Source organism: Sinohyriopsis cumingii, chromosome 7, assembly GCF_028554795.1.
Source record: "Sinohyriopsis cumingii isolate HCF-2022 chromosome 7, ASM2855479v2, whole genome shotgun sequence".
In the NCBI taxonomy this organism is placed as follows: domain Eukaryota; kingdom Metazoa; phylum Mollusca; class Bivalvia; order Unionida; family Unionidae; genus Sinohyriopsis; species Sinohyriopsis cumingii.
Window position 1 is genome coordinate 38,274,038 of NC_142967.1, and position 17,510 is coordinate 38,291,547.

At 36.1% G+C, this 17,510-nt stretch overlaps 1 protein-coding gene across 2 annotated transcripts in view; it reads left to right on the top strand.

Annotated features, from left to right (window-relative positions):
• Nucleotides 1-17,510, top strand: part of LOC149795046 (uncharacterized) — an 81,060-nt gene that overhangs the window by 23,143 nt on the left and 40,407 nt on the right. For both annotated transcript variants that reach the window (XM_089964726.1, XM_089964727.1), the window contains exon 2: nt 5,093-5,144. In XM_089964726.1, coding sequence (XP_089820852.1) covers nt 5,093-5,144 — 52 coding nt within the window. The remainder of the gene's footprint in view (nt 1-5,092; nt 5,145-17,510) is intronic.

The following is a 17,510-nucleotide window of genomic DNA, read 5'->3' on the forward strand; positions in this document are numbered from 1 at the left end:
ATCCTGTATTATGGTACAAAATAAAATCGACTTAACAATTTCTGTTTTTTCTTTTGCCAGGTCAGAAAGAAGTTTTTACTGTAAACGACTTACATGGTGTTTGGGGATTAAACATGGTCAGATAGTACCGGTAAAAATGTTGACTGTTAAAATTACCAATCTCTACACTGATGAAAGTAACAATAATGAGATTGATCCCTGTCTTAACAATGAATTAATGTCCCTTTTGTCTATGAGATAATCTTTTGTCATCACAGGGATGTGTGACGACGCTTTTTTAAATATAAAACGGCATACTGTAACTTTCTGAATAGATATCGCGCTCAAAACGGCACATCTAACTTTCTTCGAGAAGTTAAAGGACATGATCATGTTTTGGCATCCTGTACTGTTTGCAAGGCGCAATATATATATTCGTTTTCACAGTTACGGACAGACTGATTTTCTCAAATGTATGAACGTAGTTTCTTTTTGCCCCCACCCCTTCTTTCTCTCTCTCTCTCTCTCTCTCTCTCTCTCTCTCTCTCTCTCTCTCTATAATGTCTCTTTATATTGAGTTGAAAATAGCATTTGTTTCCTCAGTTTACGCTGAGCTGTTTGATAGCTTCAAAGTGCGCTATGGTCTTGAGTAAGTTGGCCCTATCGTCGTTAAGTTCTGTGTACTGAATCAATATTTAATATTAAACATTCGTGTTAACATTTGTCTTGGCTTTAATACCAAACGTAATACTACCTGGTTTAAAATATGACCCAGGACGAGATGAATTGGCTTATTAAGCCTTTAATTGATTCAGATTTAATTACAACCCGAGTTTATCAAACGATTGTTTGAATCTGAATATCGGATCATATGTTTTTGCGTGCGAACGAACTTCATCTTATTGATGGAACAACATCACATTGATGGAACAACATCACATTGATGGAACAACATTATGAAATGAAAACATCTTAGGAATAAGATTTAGTCATTTACGCAAAACATAGCGCACGAATTTAAAAGTCGTCTGTTCCACCGATCTTTATAGCTTTATTGTCTTCTAACTGCGCACATTTCCCTTCCTTATGGAAAACAATATTGTTTACTTACAATTCATTCATAAATTAGTTTTTCAGTTGTTATTAAATGAGGAAGTATTTTGTTGTGTCGTGGTTCTCATATTTGTGGAGAGTGAGATAAGAAGAGTTTACATATATGCTGCTTCAATTTAGTATTAACTCCAGTAATTTTTTAAAATTTGTTTTGATTGAATTACGTTGTTCTTATTTTTTTTTCTTTCTGCACGATCGAGACAGGTTTGTAAAACACTCGACCTACTCTGGTATTGCCTTGCAATCTGTTAAAATTCTTATATTCTGAATTCAGTAATTACGTAATATCTTAATATTTATCAGAGATGAATTTTTACTAACTGCACACGATAAAGATTCGCCAGTACGACAAAACGAAACAGAAATTGGACTGTTGAAGAATGGCATTCACTATCAAAGTTCAAGGATTAGTCGGATAAATACTGGATGACTAACTTCTTTAAGCGGACGTCAAATGAATTCATGCATTGCCTTCTGGTAACTTTAGTTTAAATTCATGTGAGTAGTTGATGGTAAACCGAAATGTAAATTAAATAGTAAGTTTCTAAAACTTGGTTAGATTATTCTTTCTGGTAGTCCTTTTTTTTACACGTGTTACAAATTATAGCCTTTGAATGCTCGAATAGAAAATCATTTGAAACATTTCCCTATATACGCTGCTCAACTTCATATGTTGTAAGACTGTATTTGGTTATGTCTGAGATCTCACTGTATTGTAGTTGAGAACATGTTTTGATCGGAGTCAATTAGTTCCAATGTGTATACGGATTTATTTATTTTTATATTTACCTGCTCATATAGGATGAATTCGTTGGTGCTTGCTGGAAATTAACCCTAGTGGAAACAACCTCGGATCTGTTTGTTTTTCATTGAAAATAATGAGATGTCGTTTGTTAAATGAAATCTTGGCATGTAAGTATTTTATACAACCTCCTAAACTATTCATTCAAAAGAAATAATTTATCAAATGAGGGAAGAATGAACAATTGCATTTTTATCGGATTTCAAGTCTCTTTGTTTGTTCTGTTATTAAAGAACTCAGGGAAGGTGAACCTTTTGGTAACTACCGCCTTTTTTCGCCATTGTGAGTAGTTTTTATTGAACTTTAAAAAAAAAAACACTTCTGCGAAAGAAAAGAAAGAGAGATAGACTGTTTTTCTTAGACTGTTTTATCATGAAAGAAGAAATATTGGAGTGATTGCAAACTGAGAAGGAAATGACATTTTCAAGAAGTTTACTTGACATTGATGCTTTTAATTTTCCGCTTGTAGTTTCTAAATCTCAATTCGCAGAATTTACGCTTTAAAAACCCACGAAAATATTTTGAATTTGGGGAAAAAAAGGATATAATTGCAGACGTCATTTCTCCGATAGGTTTGAAGAAGATGTTGCAGATTCAAGTGCAGGACACGGTTAATGTCCATTTTGTTTTCCTATTCACTATGTGAGTTTGTCTGGGAAAGCGCAAATAAGCAACTCAAATAATGCATGTAAGTCTCACATCTATCGAATTTTGTATGAATCTAGAAAAAAACTAGTATAAACCCAGTTGACAAAAATAAAGAGTTGTCATAGTTTTCGTACCAGGCGCAAACAATAATTTGAGTCGTGTTAAACACGTAGAGCCATGCGCAGAACCCACTATTTTTTTTTTTACTCTTTATAAAAGCAAAAACGATCCAATTTCATAATTATCTGCTTACTACTGGTACGTAATTACCAAATTTATCCGATATTGGGTGTCAGAAATATCAAATTGTTTTGATATTTGGGTCGCAGACCGTAACATACACTGTTTTTCAATGGAGGTCGTTAGCAGACGGGTACTAAAGTTTATTATCATCTGACAGTTAAATAATAAGACATGTGTAAGTGTCATAAAAGAAAAACAGTCTTTGTAATCAACGAATAATTTATTCATAACTTATTACGATCTGTTAACTTTTCAAAGACCCCCAGGTTCATGAACCGTTATACACGAAGAGAATTTGAGAGTATATATATATATATATATATATATATATATATATATATATATATATATATATATATATATATATATATATATATATATATATATATATATATACATACATATTTGTCTTTACTCAATCTGACTTGATTCTTATGAATTAGGAGAGTTTATATCATATATGCTGACTCAGGTTGAAATTGTGTCAGTTTTTAAATGACATTGGCATGTTGGAGTGATTAGGAATTATAAATGTACCACCATACATAGGCTATCGTCGAAAGTCTTTGTTTTTGCCACTTTCGGCACAATAGTGACTCTGTCGTGTCTTTGAAATGGGAGCTAAGTGCCACGGGTCGGCCTGGACGAGTTTAGAACCATCGCAGCTTTGGATTGCAAGTCCGACGCGCTACGAACTCTTCCCCTACTGCTACCTATCGTCGATGAACAAGTCTATGTCTGCAGGGTTTGAAAGATTTGTATGTCCTCATAGTCCAGGGGTTACCTGAAGTCTGAGCCTGGGCTACCATATATTGAATTGATCCTGCCCATTGGGCTTTTAAACGATATCCTATATCGTTTAAAAAATACCATGAAAAAGAAAATTACTGCGGTCAATAATTTTTAATGACGCACAATAAAGCAAATGATTTGGTCTGGATTAACATGGACTATAGGGATGCCATCTGAGTTTGAAATTTATTGGATCCTAATTCTGGTACATATGTAACGTTGGGTGTCTGGACTTTATGCCAGAGAGAGAGAGAGAGAGAGAGAGAGAGAGAGAGAGAGAGAGAGAGAGTTATAATTAAGAGAAAGATTTTACTGGCCTCATTTTCATTTTGATGTCATGGAAACTGTTCTGCAGTTATTTGGACAGATTAAAAATCTTCCTACATTTCTGAAAATTGATAAAACATTTCCAGCTTGAATTAAATTTTTAATTCTGTGTCTTACACTCACTTTCTCAAGAGTCAGAACTCCATCAGCAAATGCTAATTACAGCGTGTGTATTCTAATATTTTGCTTCATTTTATCGACACCTGCGACACCGCCTACTTAGGCATGTGCTGTGCAACTCTTTCGGTACTATACCATATGGACTTTACTCAGATTGGTTTGGTTTGATGTTCCACGACACAGCAACACATTTAGGGTATTTAGTGATGAGGCAATTCGAACAAAGCGCCTTGCCAAAAGGCAAGCCGTGGTAGCTTGTCCAGACTGGTAAAAACTCAACCCGTACCCTTTCGGTCGCGAGTCAGGCACGCCAACCACTGTGCCATTGCGACTCCTCTGATCCAGACTTAACCGTCACATGAGGTAATACTGTGTGATACTATGATCTCGGTCATTTATCTCAAACAGCTAGCTGTACGTTTTGTACATTTAAAAGTGGATGCCATCGTCGTGCTTTATGTTCCGTGTCGTTGTTCAAAAGTAGTTTGCTTTCTTAATTATATTTTAATCACGCTAGCAAGTGAGCAACGCCTTCGCGTTTACGCTGCATTGGCCATAATGGCTGTTTGGTTTAGTACTAATAGCATATATTTTCTCATTATATATATATATATATATATATATATATATATATATATATATATATATATATATATATATATATATATATATATATATATATATATATATATATATATATATATATATATATATATATATATATGCATAACAGCCAAACAGTTTGCACTACGTTTGAAATATTCTTTGCCTCCGTAAGTGTCAAAGGTTTGCGTAATGATACACTCTCCCTGGGCGAAGAAAAGGATAAATCAAGAAACCTAAAAAAGACAAATAAGTGGAATCATTATGCAGACCAATTAGCATCATATTCATAATCTACATCACTGATTAGGGTTGTCTTAACAACAAATACTTGCCGAAGTCTGTGCCAATGTATTTATCAAAATTTTCGTTTATGAATTGTGTTGTACCCAGTCTTGCTTTTGCTCATTGTTTCGTTTATTTACTTATGACTGTACATGTATTCATCTTTCGCCTTTCTTACAGGTTGTTGACGCTGCTGCTCATTTTGCTGGTGAGTGTAGTGGGCGCTAACAAGGTAAGTGCAACACTTTGCACTAATATAAAACGAACGTTTCGTTAACAAGCTGTAAACACTCCTTGCGTTACTACGCAAGACAAATTACAAAGCCAATCCTCTCCTCGAACAGCATTCTTGACAAACAATGAATAAACGAAATCATTAACTAACTTGCGTCTCGCTTCAGTCCCTAATTTAAAAAAAAAATCAAAAGTGATTAACTTTTCTTTAGACAGAAGTGAACTATTCTTAGAATTACTTGAACCATTTGATTTCATTGCACAGATTCACATAATTTTATTGTCTTTTCTTGTTCTTTGTTTTTTTATATTTTTTTTATTTTTTTTTTTTTTTGTTCTGGGGCATGTGTGTTTAGTTAAAATATTGATAAATTCCTTTAGAAAAAAATACCAAGAACTATAAGCGTCATGAAAAGTACGTAACAACTTTAGTTCATATCGCATTTAACATGGGTCATAATTCTCTTGAAAAATGACTAATGAATGACAAACCCCAATTTGGCTCTGTTTTTTGCCGTTCTGAGTGGAAATTCAAATTAACGGCAACAATTCTATGCTACTTGTTATCTGACTTGTGCGTTTTGTTTACATCTACAGCTGTTTTTATCTTGGAAATCCCATCCATTTATAAACATGATATTTTAGGGATTTCCTGTCATTGCATTGATGAATATGATGAAAGCTAGCAGTAAGCCGCTTCACCTCATATGTCAGTAGGTAATATAGCCAGCTCATGGCTGTAGTACGGAATTAAAAGAGTACTCTCCTTTTCTTTCGTGCAGTAAAAATAAGGCAATTCATCCACGTGGATGCTCCAAATTGATTTCAACCAATCATTGTGGCTATTGGTTAATATCGGCATTGTAGTACTCCCCATTTTCTGGCATCATTTTTTATATATCCCGTTTCATTCTGCTCGTTTGCTGTTTGTATCGTGTACGTGATTTCGTGTTAGCATGTTCATGAAAATACCTATTTCATAGTCTACCACATGAAAAGTTCAAGGCGTAATCATCAAATGCTCAAGAACGTAGCAATATACATTTGATCTTCCCCAATCAAGCTTATTTTTTAATGGACAGCCGATTCCATTAATAGTAGCAATATATCAAATAGCACGATGGTAAATAGTGTGTGTGTGCGTGTGCGTGTGCGTGTGCATTCATAACGTAGCTTCAACAATTTGATTCATATCGCTACCATATCTGTAGTGTGAGAGTTAATAGTGATGTCGGGGCCCCGAGTGGCCGAGTGGTCTAAAGCGCTCTCCGTCACGGATCGCTGCCATCTCACCTCTGTCTGCGTGGGTTCGAGTCTCGGGCACGGCCAGTATGGATATGTGAAAAAGCTTGCCGGTAGCTTCTCGTGGGTTGGTGGTTCTTTCCGGGGTTTTCCCGGGTTCTTTTTCCTCCATTAATACTGGCCGCATGTATAGCCTATCTTGTGCTGAAAAATGGCGTTAAACCCTGTTATGGCTTGGCCGGGGTTCGAACCCGCGACCTCCCGAATCCTAGACGGACGTTATATCCACTTAGGCTACCGGAGCGGTCAGCAAATATTCCTCTAGACTAGGTAAATGTGCTGGTTTTACAATTTCTCCATATATTAATTTTCTTTTTAATTGTGCGTTACCACGCGAATAATAAATGAACTAGTTTAAATTCATGCAGCGGTCTAAACCATGTCGGGAACACTTGCTCTGGTAGCTCATGGTAATAACATACCTGTACTTGATTCTTTAATTTATCTTCTAGCGATACGTATTGTCTAGTACGAGAGTACGAGAGAGAGAGAGAGAGAGAGAGAGAGAGAGAGAGATATTACATTTTGGCATCACTCCAACATATACTGACTTACTGCATTCATGTTTATGATTCGTACTTTAAATACGTAACTTATAACACGTTGATGTTGAAAGAATTTACACCTCGTAGCTCAAGCAAAAAGCATGCATGCATCAAAACGCTGTTGGACTCCCGACTTTGAGAAATTATATTCCATCATGCGTGTTTGGAATGCATATACTGCGATAAAACGTGTCTTGGATATAATCAGATTATACAAGATATACAAAGTCCAAAGGTTATTAGACGTGAAAGTTATAGCGCGCAAAAAGCAAAATATGCCATGAATTTAGTTCCTGCGTTTGACATAATTTAAATCTGTTCTTTCATAAACTCAATAGGAAACATTCAGGTCGTCATTATTCAGTAATTCCAATTATTATAGAATATCAAACTTCAATGATGTTTCAGGCTTAACAGATGCCCATACTTTAAAATGTATGGGATTATATTTAACGTTTCTTTATGAAATTCGTAATCGCCATAATTACCATAATCGCCCTTCCTTTACTCGGTTTTTAGCATGTACGTTAAGTTTTACAGATGCCTCGAGGGAACGGAGGTTATGTCAACCTACTTTTGATAGGGATCACCATTAAATGTTCATGGACATTAAAATCGCTCATTTACATTTTATATCTATAATTATTTTGGATGTCGTTCAGATTTGAATACCATAGACAGATAAATAGTAACGAGGAGTCGGTAAATGAGATATATCTATCTATTTATATGCATCTTTGTTCGGCATAGCAATGGAGCGAGTAATATCGCATTGCTATCTTTTCCGCTCAGCTGCGTGATGGCATTTCTTGTACGTCCGCGTGTGCAATGTTTTCTATCACGTCCAAATAAAAGAAGTGCTCGTTGATATTATGTTACATGATATAAAATTACATTAATGTAAAGATCCTACGGATATACACATTTGACCCATGATGGATATACACATTTAACCCATGATAGATATACATATTTAACTCTGGATGGATATACACATTTAACCCTTGAAAATAGTATACTCACTTGACATAGTTAATAAATTTTAATTCTAAAATAATCGTATATCTACTCTACACTGTCGTGCTCAACGCTTCCACAAAAAAATAAACTTAAGAATTCAGTACTGTAGTTTGTTTCATTTAAAAGGTGCTTTCGTGCAGATGTTTTTCCTTGCATTACGGTCACAAAACTTTTTTTTTTATTATGTATACAGCATACTGTTCAAAGACATCATAACTTCAGATAACCCCACTGGCATGTTATCTGCATATCAACAAATGAATCTGCCTTTATTGTAAATATCTCATAGACGTCAAATTCAGTCTTTCGCGTTAAAATCCGCAATCTTTCAATTGTAATTTTATTAACGTATTACTGTTGCTGTTACTTACACGCGTTATTTCAGAATATTTCCATGTGATCAGCCTGGATCAGCTACCATGGTGTGTCCTTGAGCAAGGCACTTTGATGCACTTGCCTCAGGTCGAAATAACCTGATTTCATTAATGTGATGTAAAATATCGAACTGTTTAAAATCTGAGTAAGTAAAAATCGACCCGAAGTCTGTGTGTGAGTACATATTACCGAGGAAGGACCCCTCCCCAACACACACACACACACACACACACACACACACACACACACTTCTAATAGCGTATACAAAATCATAATCAATTAATGTATTTGAAATTGTATATGTTCATATTTGCCCAGATTGCTCGAGGGCCGAGTGCCCGGGGATGGATCATTAGCATGCACAAAACACCACTGAAGCTCCCATCCAAAAGTAAATCCAAGGAAGACGTAGCTGTCGACTCATATCCAACATCAAAGACGGATTCACATTTATCGGAGCTTATTAGCATATAAGGTTACATTTAAAGTTCATTAAAATGCAAGCAAGAGAGAGGTCATGTTTGGTTGGTATTTAAGGGGAAGCACAGGATGATATCGCGTGTCACTTCGTGGTGCGGGGATGGTATCCTGATATAATTAGGAACCATTTTAGTTCCGGGCGATTTATTGACCTTTTTCGCCTCCTTTACAAAAGTGTGTTATGCTTTCCAGATCCTTTATGGTCTTTTATGATGTACTGAAATACACCCCAATCACCACGTGTTGTATCTTTTTTTAGATAATGCCAGTATGAATACTGTTTTGAAATAATCATTAATACATGTTATATGTGTATAAAAAAAGCGTGATTCGTCTTACTGCATTGACCGCTCAAAATATAATTAGGGCACTCAAGAAGGTAAACTTAGAAAACAAAGTGCTTTGTTAAATATTAACAATTATAAAATAAATATGTGCTTCGCTTTTGAGATTTTGACAAATTTTCTCATGATCAAAACATTAAAGGCTACGACATGCATGCGAAATCGTATTATTTTCCAAAATTCGCGCAGACAAAGCTTTCTTTAAAGATTCCCGACTCCCTTAAATTTCGTGACTATTCTTAATTCCGTTTCCACTGAAACTTTATATTTCGTTAATGTACTTGACCCAAACTACCGACCACAAACTAAACATTGAAAGAAGTAAATAAACAACGTTCTATGGCAAAGTAGTATCAAGGTAATAGTTTTGCATAACTCGAGGACATCTTTGGAAAAGCCAAGGAGTTTCGATCTATTTGTCTTAAATCTTGCACGAATAACGTGATAACATTATTATCCACAGGCGTCGTCAGGGATTTTTTCGTCACATCACGAGTTAAAGTAACTTTTTAACGGCCTGGACATACTTGTCCCAAATACCCACATTTTTGTTTTTAAATTTTTAATATCCAGTTTCCCGTACTCTGCGAAATTATTTTTCAGTATATAACATGTATACATGATATTAACAACAATCATTTTTTCGTTTCATACTCAATAAACTCGTATGAAATGAACAACAGACTGTTCTACCTATATTGCCTGCAAGTATGTATGGTTGTTGACGAGTGATGACAAATTACACTCCCTCTTCGCAATGTGGACAGTAATATATCGAACTCGTTGATCCGAGTCGACTTTGTTTTACACAAAAGGAGATGATTCGCTTTTAAACGAGGATTTGCGTAACAATATTTATATCAGCCATTATTCCACAGGTTCCATTATAGCAGAATAAAATTAAACCATGTCTAACTCCAGAAAACACATCTGCGGAAATTGTAAGATACAAGTACATACTAACTTTTTATCTCTGTCTTTCGTAATATGTACGCTGGTGTGTGTGTAACGTAGCTTTTAACAATTTTTCAGTCATATCGCTACGATGTCTGCAGTGTGGCAGTTTATAGTGATGTCTAGCACTGGGGCATCATGTCGCAGACATGCAGCATAATGTCCCACCCAGTCACATTATCCTGACACCAGGCCGATCAGTCCTAATACTAACCTTTTAATGCTGAGCGCCCAGCGAGGCAGCTGTTAGTACCATTTTTGTAAGTCTTTGGTATGACTCGGCCGGGGATCGAACCCACGACCTCTCGCTTCCGAGGAGGACGCTCTAACCACTAGGCCACCGGAGCTGTCTGTACGCTGGTACACTGGCAGCTGCAATAATGATGGTATACAACGGGAGAAGATAGCGTTGTCGGTTTGTGGTCAGTATGATGGTATCCGATGGGGGAAGATAGCTTTGTCGGCTTGTGGTCAGTATGATGACATCCGATGGAGAAGATCGCGTTGTCGGCTTGTGGTCAGTATGATGGTATCCGATGGGGGAAGAACGCTTTGTCGGCTTGTGGTAAATATGATGGTATCCGATGGGAGAAGATCGCGTTGTCGGCTTGTGGTAAGTATGATGGTATCCGATGGGAGAAGATCGCGTTGTCGCTTTGTGGTCAGTATGATGGTATCCGATGGGAGAAGATCGCGTTGTAGGCTTGTCGACAGTATGACGGTGGTCAGTATGATGGTATCCGTTAGGGGAAGATAGCTTTGTCGGCTTGTGGTCAGTATGATGGTATCCGATGGGAGAAGATCGCGTTGTCGGCTTGTGGTCAGTATGATTGAACTAGCGCTTGAATTGTCTCTTGTGCTAGATGAATTTTTGCTAATGAGCTCAATAAAACAAGAAAAATCAAACATAGTCGCTGTGTTGGGGAAAATGATGCACTGATCGAATCGTATGGAAACTGGATTTTATGTTCAGCGTGGAAAATATATCATGCTAGATGTATTATGTAGCAAATTAGGTCGCCATGCATTTTATTTCATCAGCAAATTCACATAGTTACTTTCACTCCCAAATTTCATCCTAGATTTTCGTATTCTTATCTGCGCTAGAAAAGTGTACATCTAGACAGGATACCAAAAGCTTCTGCAACAACTGTATTCTTTTTTAAAATTCCTTGATATGTTGAGGAGATGTAGTCTGAAACTCTTTGGTTTCCACATAATTTTTTTCTTCACTAAATAATTGTTAGATCTTAAAACTGACTTATAAATTAGTTTCAAGGAAAATTCTTGCAACCAATGTTACAAAAATATAATGATGATGCTAATTCGATATATTTCTTGTAAACAAATTGTATTATTATTATTATTATTATTATTGTTGTTGTTGTTGTTGTTGTTGTTATTGCTGCTTTTTGCTGAGCAATAGTTTTGTGATTGGACATGCGTTTTTGAGAAGAATGTAATTCCTTTTATTAATATTCATTACATATGATGTAGATCTTTTCAAAAACAGAATAATAAAAATACGAAAATATAGCATGTTTTTGCATCTACAGATTGACTGCAGGATAGTCCTACTCTTATTACGGTGTATTGTTGGGTTTAAAAATAACATTGAGACCACTGGATTGATGAAATTAACAATAAACATTTTGAATAATTTCAAACGGCCAAATGTTCATTTTATCTTTCTTTGCTGTGTTCAGAACATGTATCGTTTCCTTTTTCCTCCGAGGTAAACATTTTCTTATATTTAACAGCTTGCCCTCTCCAACACGACTATATTTTACAGTATGTCTGTTGAAAAAGTGGGATTCTTTACAGCGAGTGAATGACGCCGAGGAAAGAAAGAGTTTATCAGCAGGTGTAGTCTACTCAAACAATGAATGCAGATGAAACTGTAAACTTTTGTGACATGGGATTGACGTGGCTTTTGTGTGGAAATCAAAATGTTCACAGTGTACTGATAGGTAGATTTAGTCGGCTAAGGTAGCATGCAGCATACCGCGGTAAACGTCTGGAATATCGAATATCTAGGACAACACTTTACCTGCAAATGTGCACTCGTAAGTTAGACAATTATCGTTTCTCCAGTGCTCGTTGTGGAGAGAAAGACTCGCATACTGGTTCTAAATGTTTGAATTAAAGAATGTCACAAAAGGTCTCTCCCACTATATAACCTTGTTGTATTTCAATTAGTCATTTACTTTTAAAATTAGAACGACCACATATCACGAACAGGTGATACATGTTAACATATAACAATCAAAATATTTGGACTTCGATAGCGTGCATGAAGAGTAAATTTGCAAATTTACATCTCGCATGAATGCATTAAAGTCGAGGTTTAATTATGGTTTGAAAGCCGCAGATGTATCTTATTAAGAAAAGATTTACCAAAAAATACGCGCTCTTTCAAAAACCACAAACGTTTTATTTTCCAGATGCGTACAAATACTTACCGTAATTATTCAAGCGTTGACTCCTCAGTTCTCTCGTACCGATTACCCTCTTTTCAAATCTCGCCATCAAACAATGAGAAACATTTTTTTTTTTTTTTTTTTTTTTTTTTTTTTTTTTTTTTTAAAAGTTCCGCGTGATCATTTGACGGTAAATTCCCGAGAGTTTTCTTTCCGTGACGGGTTCAAGGACCACAGACTAGTATGCTATAATTTACTTAAAATGTGCTACCTCATTTTCTTTTCCGTTTGGTTCAGCATCAATGGTTTCCAGCCTCTTTTCAAATTCCATTTAAATGAAAGTGGCTTCCAGTTTAAACTATTTTTTTATTTGTATATACCTCGATATTGCCATATTTGACTTTGAAGAAGAATCGTTACTCATTCTGAATATGAATCCACCACCAAAAAAAAAAAATCCCAGCAAAGCCAACTCGAAACAAAAAAAAAAAAAAGCGACGGTGGCTCTATACGACTCATAACCTATTAACAGGACTTATTCTCTGGTTTTGTTTCACGCGAAAAGAACAGATAAGCAATATAATTCTTTGTCTAATGAGAACGAAGAGAGAATTCTTCAATTTTAACTATGACATTGCATTTCAAAGGAAACCTCAACCTTCCATTTTCAAGGAGACCTCAACCTTCCATTCACAATGTAACTGGGTCCACGTTGTGAAACCTGCCTTTTAACACATACCTGATGATTGTTTCAAGTAATACTACATCTTTTAACACATACCTGATGAAATTTTTAGGTAATAATAATCTTTTTTTTCCTTCAACAAAATGGCAAAACCAGTGGCAGAGGCCTAGCAATTAAGTTTGCATGCATTGAGTGACATGCGCTTTTTTTTTCTTCCACAAAGCTTCCTTGAAGTACCCATCCAGTTTCCAAATTTCGGTGGGAAGTTCCTGTCACAGCCTTCACCGTTCATCATTCGTTTCATATTTCCATAAACAATCCAGTATTATTCAGCTAAGTTTTTCTTGGAACTGTTGGGTTTGCCACCCACTAATTCGTACCATTTCTGGCATTCAAAAGCGGTTCCTTCTTTATTTCCTATTTCCAGTTTATTTTTGCTTTACTTTTTAACCAAAGTAAGATTGCTCGAAATTAAAAAATTGTATTTGCATTTCAGGCCAGTCTTTTGTGTTTTCTGTAGCTTCTTCTGCTTACTACTTTTACCATTTCTTTTGGTTAAACCTTATTTCATTCATCGTCCTATAATTTAGTTATTTGTACCTTAGATGTATATGAGTAACTGCGCATTTACTTGAGATTTTGTAATGATTTGAGTAAAAATAACTTGATATTTAAAGACAATATAACAATATCCAACCTTTTATTCTTTATAAAAATGTCAAAATGTAAGGCTTTTCTCAGAGATTGTTTATCTATTGTGATATCAAACTCATTTAGACCGTTACATCACGATCAGCATTGCATCTCGATATGGCTACATTAGACCATCACTTCGCGATTTTGATACATCAGACCATTGCATCGCGATTTTGCTACATTAGACCATTACATCGCGATTTTGCTATATTAGACCTTTACATTTCTATATGATAAAAACATTGTCCTTGAATAGTTCGTCAAGACTTGGAAACAAAATGAAAAAGGAGCAAACTATTGAGCTAGATCCCTCACTTTGAATATAGGACTGTAACGAAAAAACAATTACGAAAATTAAGAAAACCAGGGTCTGCCCACGGTCAAAACATTGATATAGAACGTGTGACTTTGGATCCATGGGCAGCATATGGTAGAATGAATTTTCTTAGCTTAACAATGATGAATGCCAAGCATAATTAGAGTCTGTGAAGGGCTATAGAAAATACATGCAAATAAAAAGCTGTAGCCAAATCCTTTACAAAGTGGTGGTGCCGCCACCGCCAGAAATGTGACTACCAAGTCTCGCTTCGTACTTTGGTGGGGCTCGACAGAAATCGAAATTCATGGTAATTAAGTGCGGCACCCACGGAGCTTCCTAGCAAGTATAAGTACGGAAAACAAGAGAAAAATGATTCCATATATCTCACTGCAAGTCAGAGGCCTTATTCTGAAACAAAGGTGATGACAAAAGCAAATTGTCTAGGATGCAAGCTCGATACAGGTGAAACAGAATCTCTTGTCGCGCCAGTCAAATGATTAAGTAGGCTTAGTCACACATAGTCACCAAATGGGATTCCTGTTCAGTCTTCATTGGAACTTCAAGGCGAGCCCTTATTTAACCAAGATTCATCACCGCCCGAGCATGCACACTAAATCTACTCTGTTGCTTTATTTCAATCTTTAAATTTGGCAGTGGTTTGTGTAGAATCTCATAGACGTGTGGAAAAAAGGTATTATGTTTGTAGCAGTACAGCATTTTGTTCGAATGCTAATTCAATTCCATTAATTCAATGCCCTCCGAAATGTAGCTGTAGTAATTTACCTCGTGCATCTTTCCTAGCTGGAAATTTACAATAGATTAATAGAGAAAGGTACAATGTTACAAATTTTGATGCAATATCATCTTCAAATAATTGACAGTATTCCAAGGGTTCGATACATTTCGCACGAGTATTCTCTTGAACGAAAATGTAAAATGCGTATGCTACCCTCCGTTCAGACAAAATCCCTCTCGCACGTGTCAGACATTAGGCATTATGAAGATAACGGTGGTTACGAAAATAGTTTAATTGTTGTTAAACCAGTCTAAAAGGAAGTAGTGTATGACGACTACTATATTATCAATTTTTAAGGCACGGAATGCGCTTAAATTATCGAAGACGTGTTTCTATTTTCCCCTTGTATGCTAAAAATGATATCTTAAAAAAGATGATGACAGTATTAATGTCAACTGACTACTGAAAAAATTTCAATCAGGTTACTTGGCCCCAAATTTATTAAAATATCTTTGATCATAAATCTGGTTTTAAGCCATTTGATTGCTGTAACTTTACGTTTACTTAATTTAAACACAGCATTGCCATATGCCCAACTTAAGATTGATACGAGGCGCTATCTATCTGTTTAAAATCCCAGGTGTTCATTAAACTCCCAAGTTTGAATCGTTGTAGTGCAACTGTTTATTTTTTAACAATTTCTGAGTTGGTTGATTCATGTATATGACAAGATTCCAGATGGTAACGTAACACTAGTGCGTTGGGATACTTTAGAGCTGGGAGCATTGTGCGCTCATCAACGAATATATTCAACCGTTCCATTTTGTGCATAATCCACAATATTTTACGCTTTGAACAATAAAAGCAACTTGTGTCTCATAGCACTTTTATATCGGCACAAGAATATAGTATAGGTACACCTATCTTATCGAACTAGTTCATCGGAAAAGTCGAAAATGTTCTATTAGGTGTATAATATTTTTTGTGGAATTTGGCATGCGTTTAGCTAATCGACCATAATAAATTCCGATGTTTCCGAATTAAAACATCGATTCAGACCACATTTTCATTTGTTCCATTGGATATACTGAATCTGTCAGAGAGATCACCTTTTTGTTAAGACCCCAAGATAGGAGAGTCCGATAGTAATCTTTTTTCCGTCTGCTCACTTGTCTCTCCGTTGATGCTTTTTTAAACCATAAATACTCTGCAACACTTACATGAAACCGGGTTTTATTGCCCCTTTCCGATTATGTGTATCTCCATTAAGCAGATAATTCGGTGGCTTAGCAAGAAATGATGTCCCCATTTTGGAAAATTGAATTCAAGGGCCCCTTCAGGATTAGAAAAGGAGTTGCTTGATGGGACTTTGGGGTTGTTTGGCGGTTGCTATGCCAGTGAGATAATTGTAACTAACAAATCTAAGAAAACATGTCTGATGCAGTTTGATGTGTGCCATTGACGGGTTTTGTCTTGTAAAGTCCATTTTGGAATGTGGTATGTCTCTTGAAATAGATTTCGTAGCTTCACAGGGAAAATTGTTCGTTTCTGGCATAGATCATTGGCGGATTTCCGATTAAGCAGTCAGGGCAGCTGTCAGTGGCGGATTTCCGGTTAAGCAGACAGGGCAGCTTTCGGTGGCGGATTTCCGTATAAGCACACATGACAGCTGTCGGTGGCGGATTTTCGATTAAGCAGACATGGCAGTTGTCGGTGGCGGATTACAGATTAAGTAGATGGGGCAGCTGTCGATGGCGGATTTCCGATTAAACAGACATGGCAGTTGTCGGTGGTGGATTACAGATTAATCAGACAGGGCAGCTGTCGATGGCGGTTTTCCGATTAAGCAGACAGGGCAGCTGTCGATGGCAGATTTCCGATTAAGCAGACAGGGCAGTTGTCGGTGACGGCGAAATTCAGTGAGCGACAGATTTTAAAAGATGAAAATGAAAATCTGTTCGTTTTATTAAGAAGTTTATTTAGTAACAAAAAAGGAAAAAAAAGGAAAAGCTCTTGTTAAATTTTTTATTTTTAAGACACGTAAATGTTTTTAAAGGCTGTGTTTAAGGCTTTATTTTGTTTTGTATTGAGAGGGTATGGGCAATCGTGACAGCCAGTATAGGATGCAAAATCTTAAATGCGTCTCTAAATATGGTATGGAATTGACTCGTAAACTAAAAGTACCTACTATTATTTTTGTCTCTCGTCAAGCCCAATTTGGAGAGAGCTATAGACTTTTTAAAATCAGTTTAATATCTCCACATGGAATCTTTCTTATAACTGGAGCAAGTCAAAACCATTCAACGTATTTCGATGCAGTTTGATATGAGCACTGTCTCTTTGATTTTCTTGGGTATAAACTCTTCACCATTGTTGACAGAGTTCTGCCAATTGTCAAGAAACTATTTGTGTGCACATGAAAAGTTGCATGCAATCAGCATAACTCTAGAGTCATTAAACATATTTTTCAGGTGGGTGGGTGGGTAAG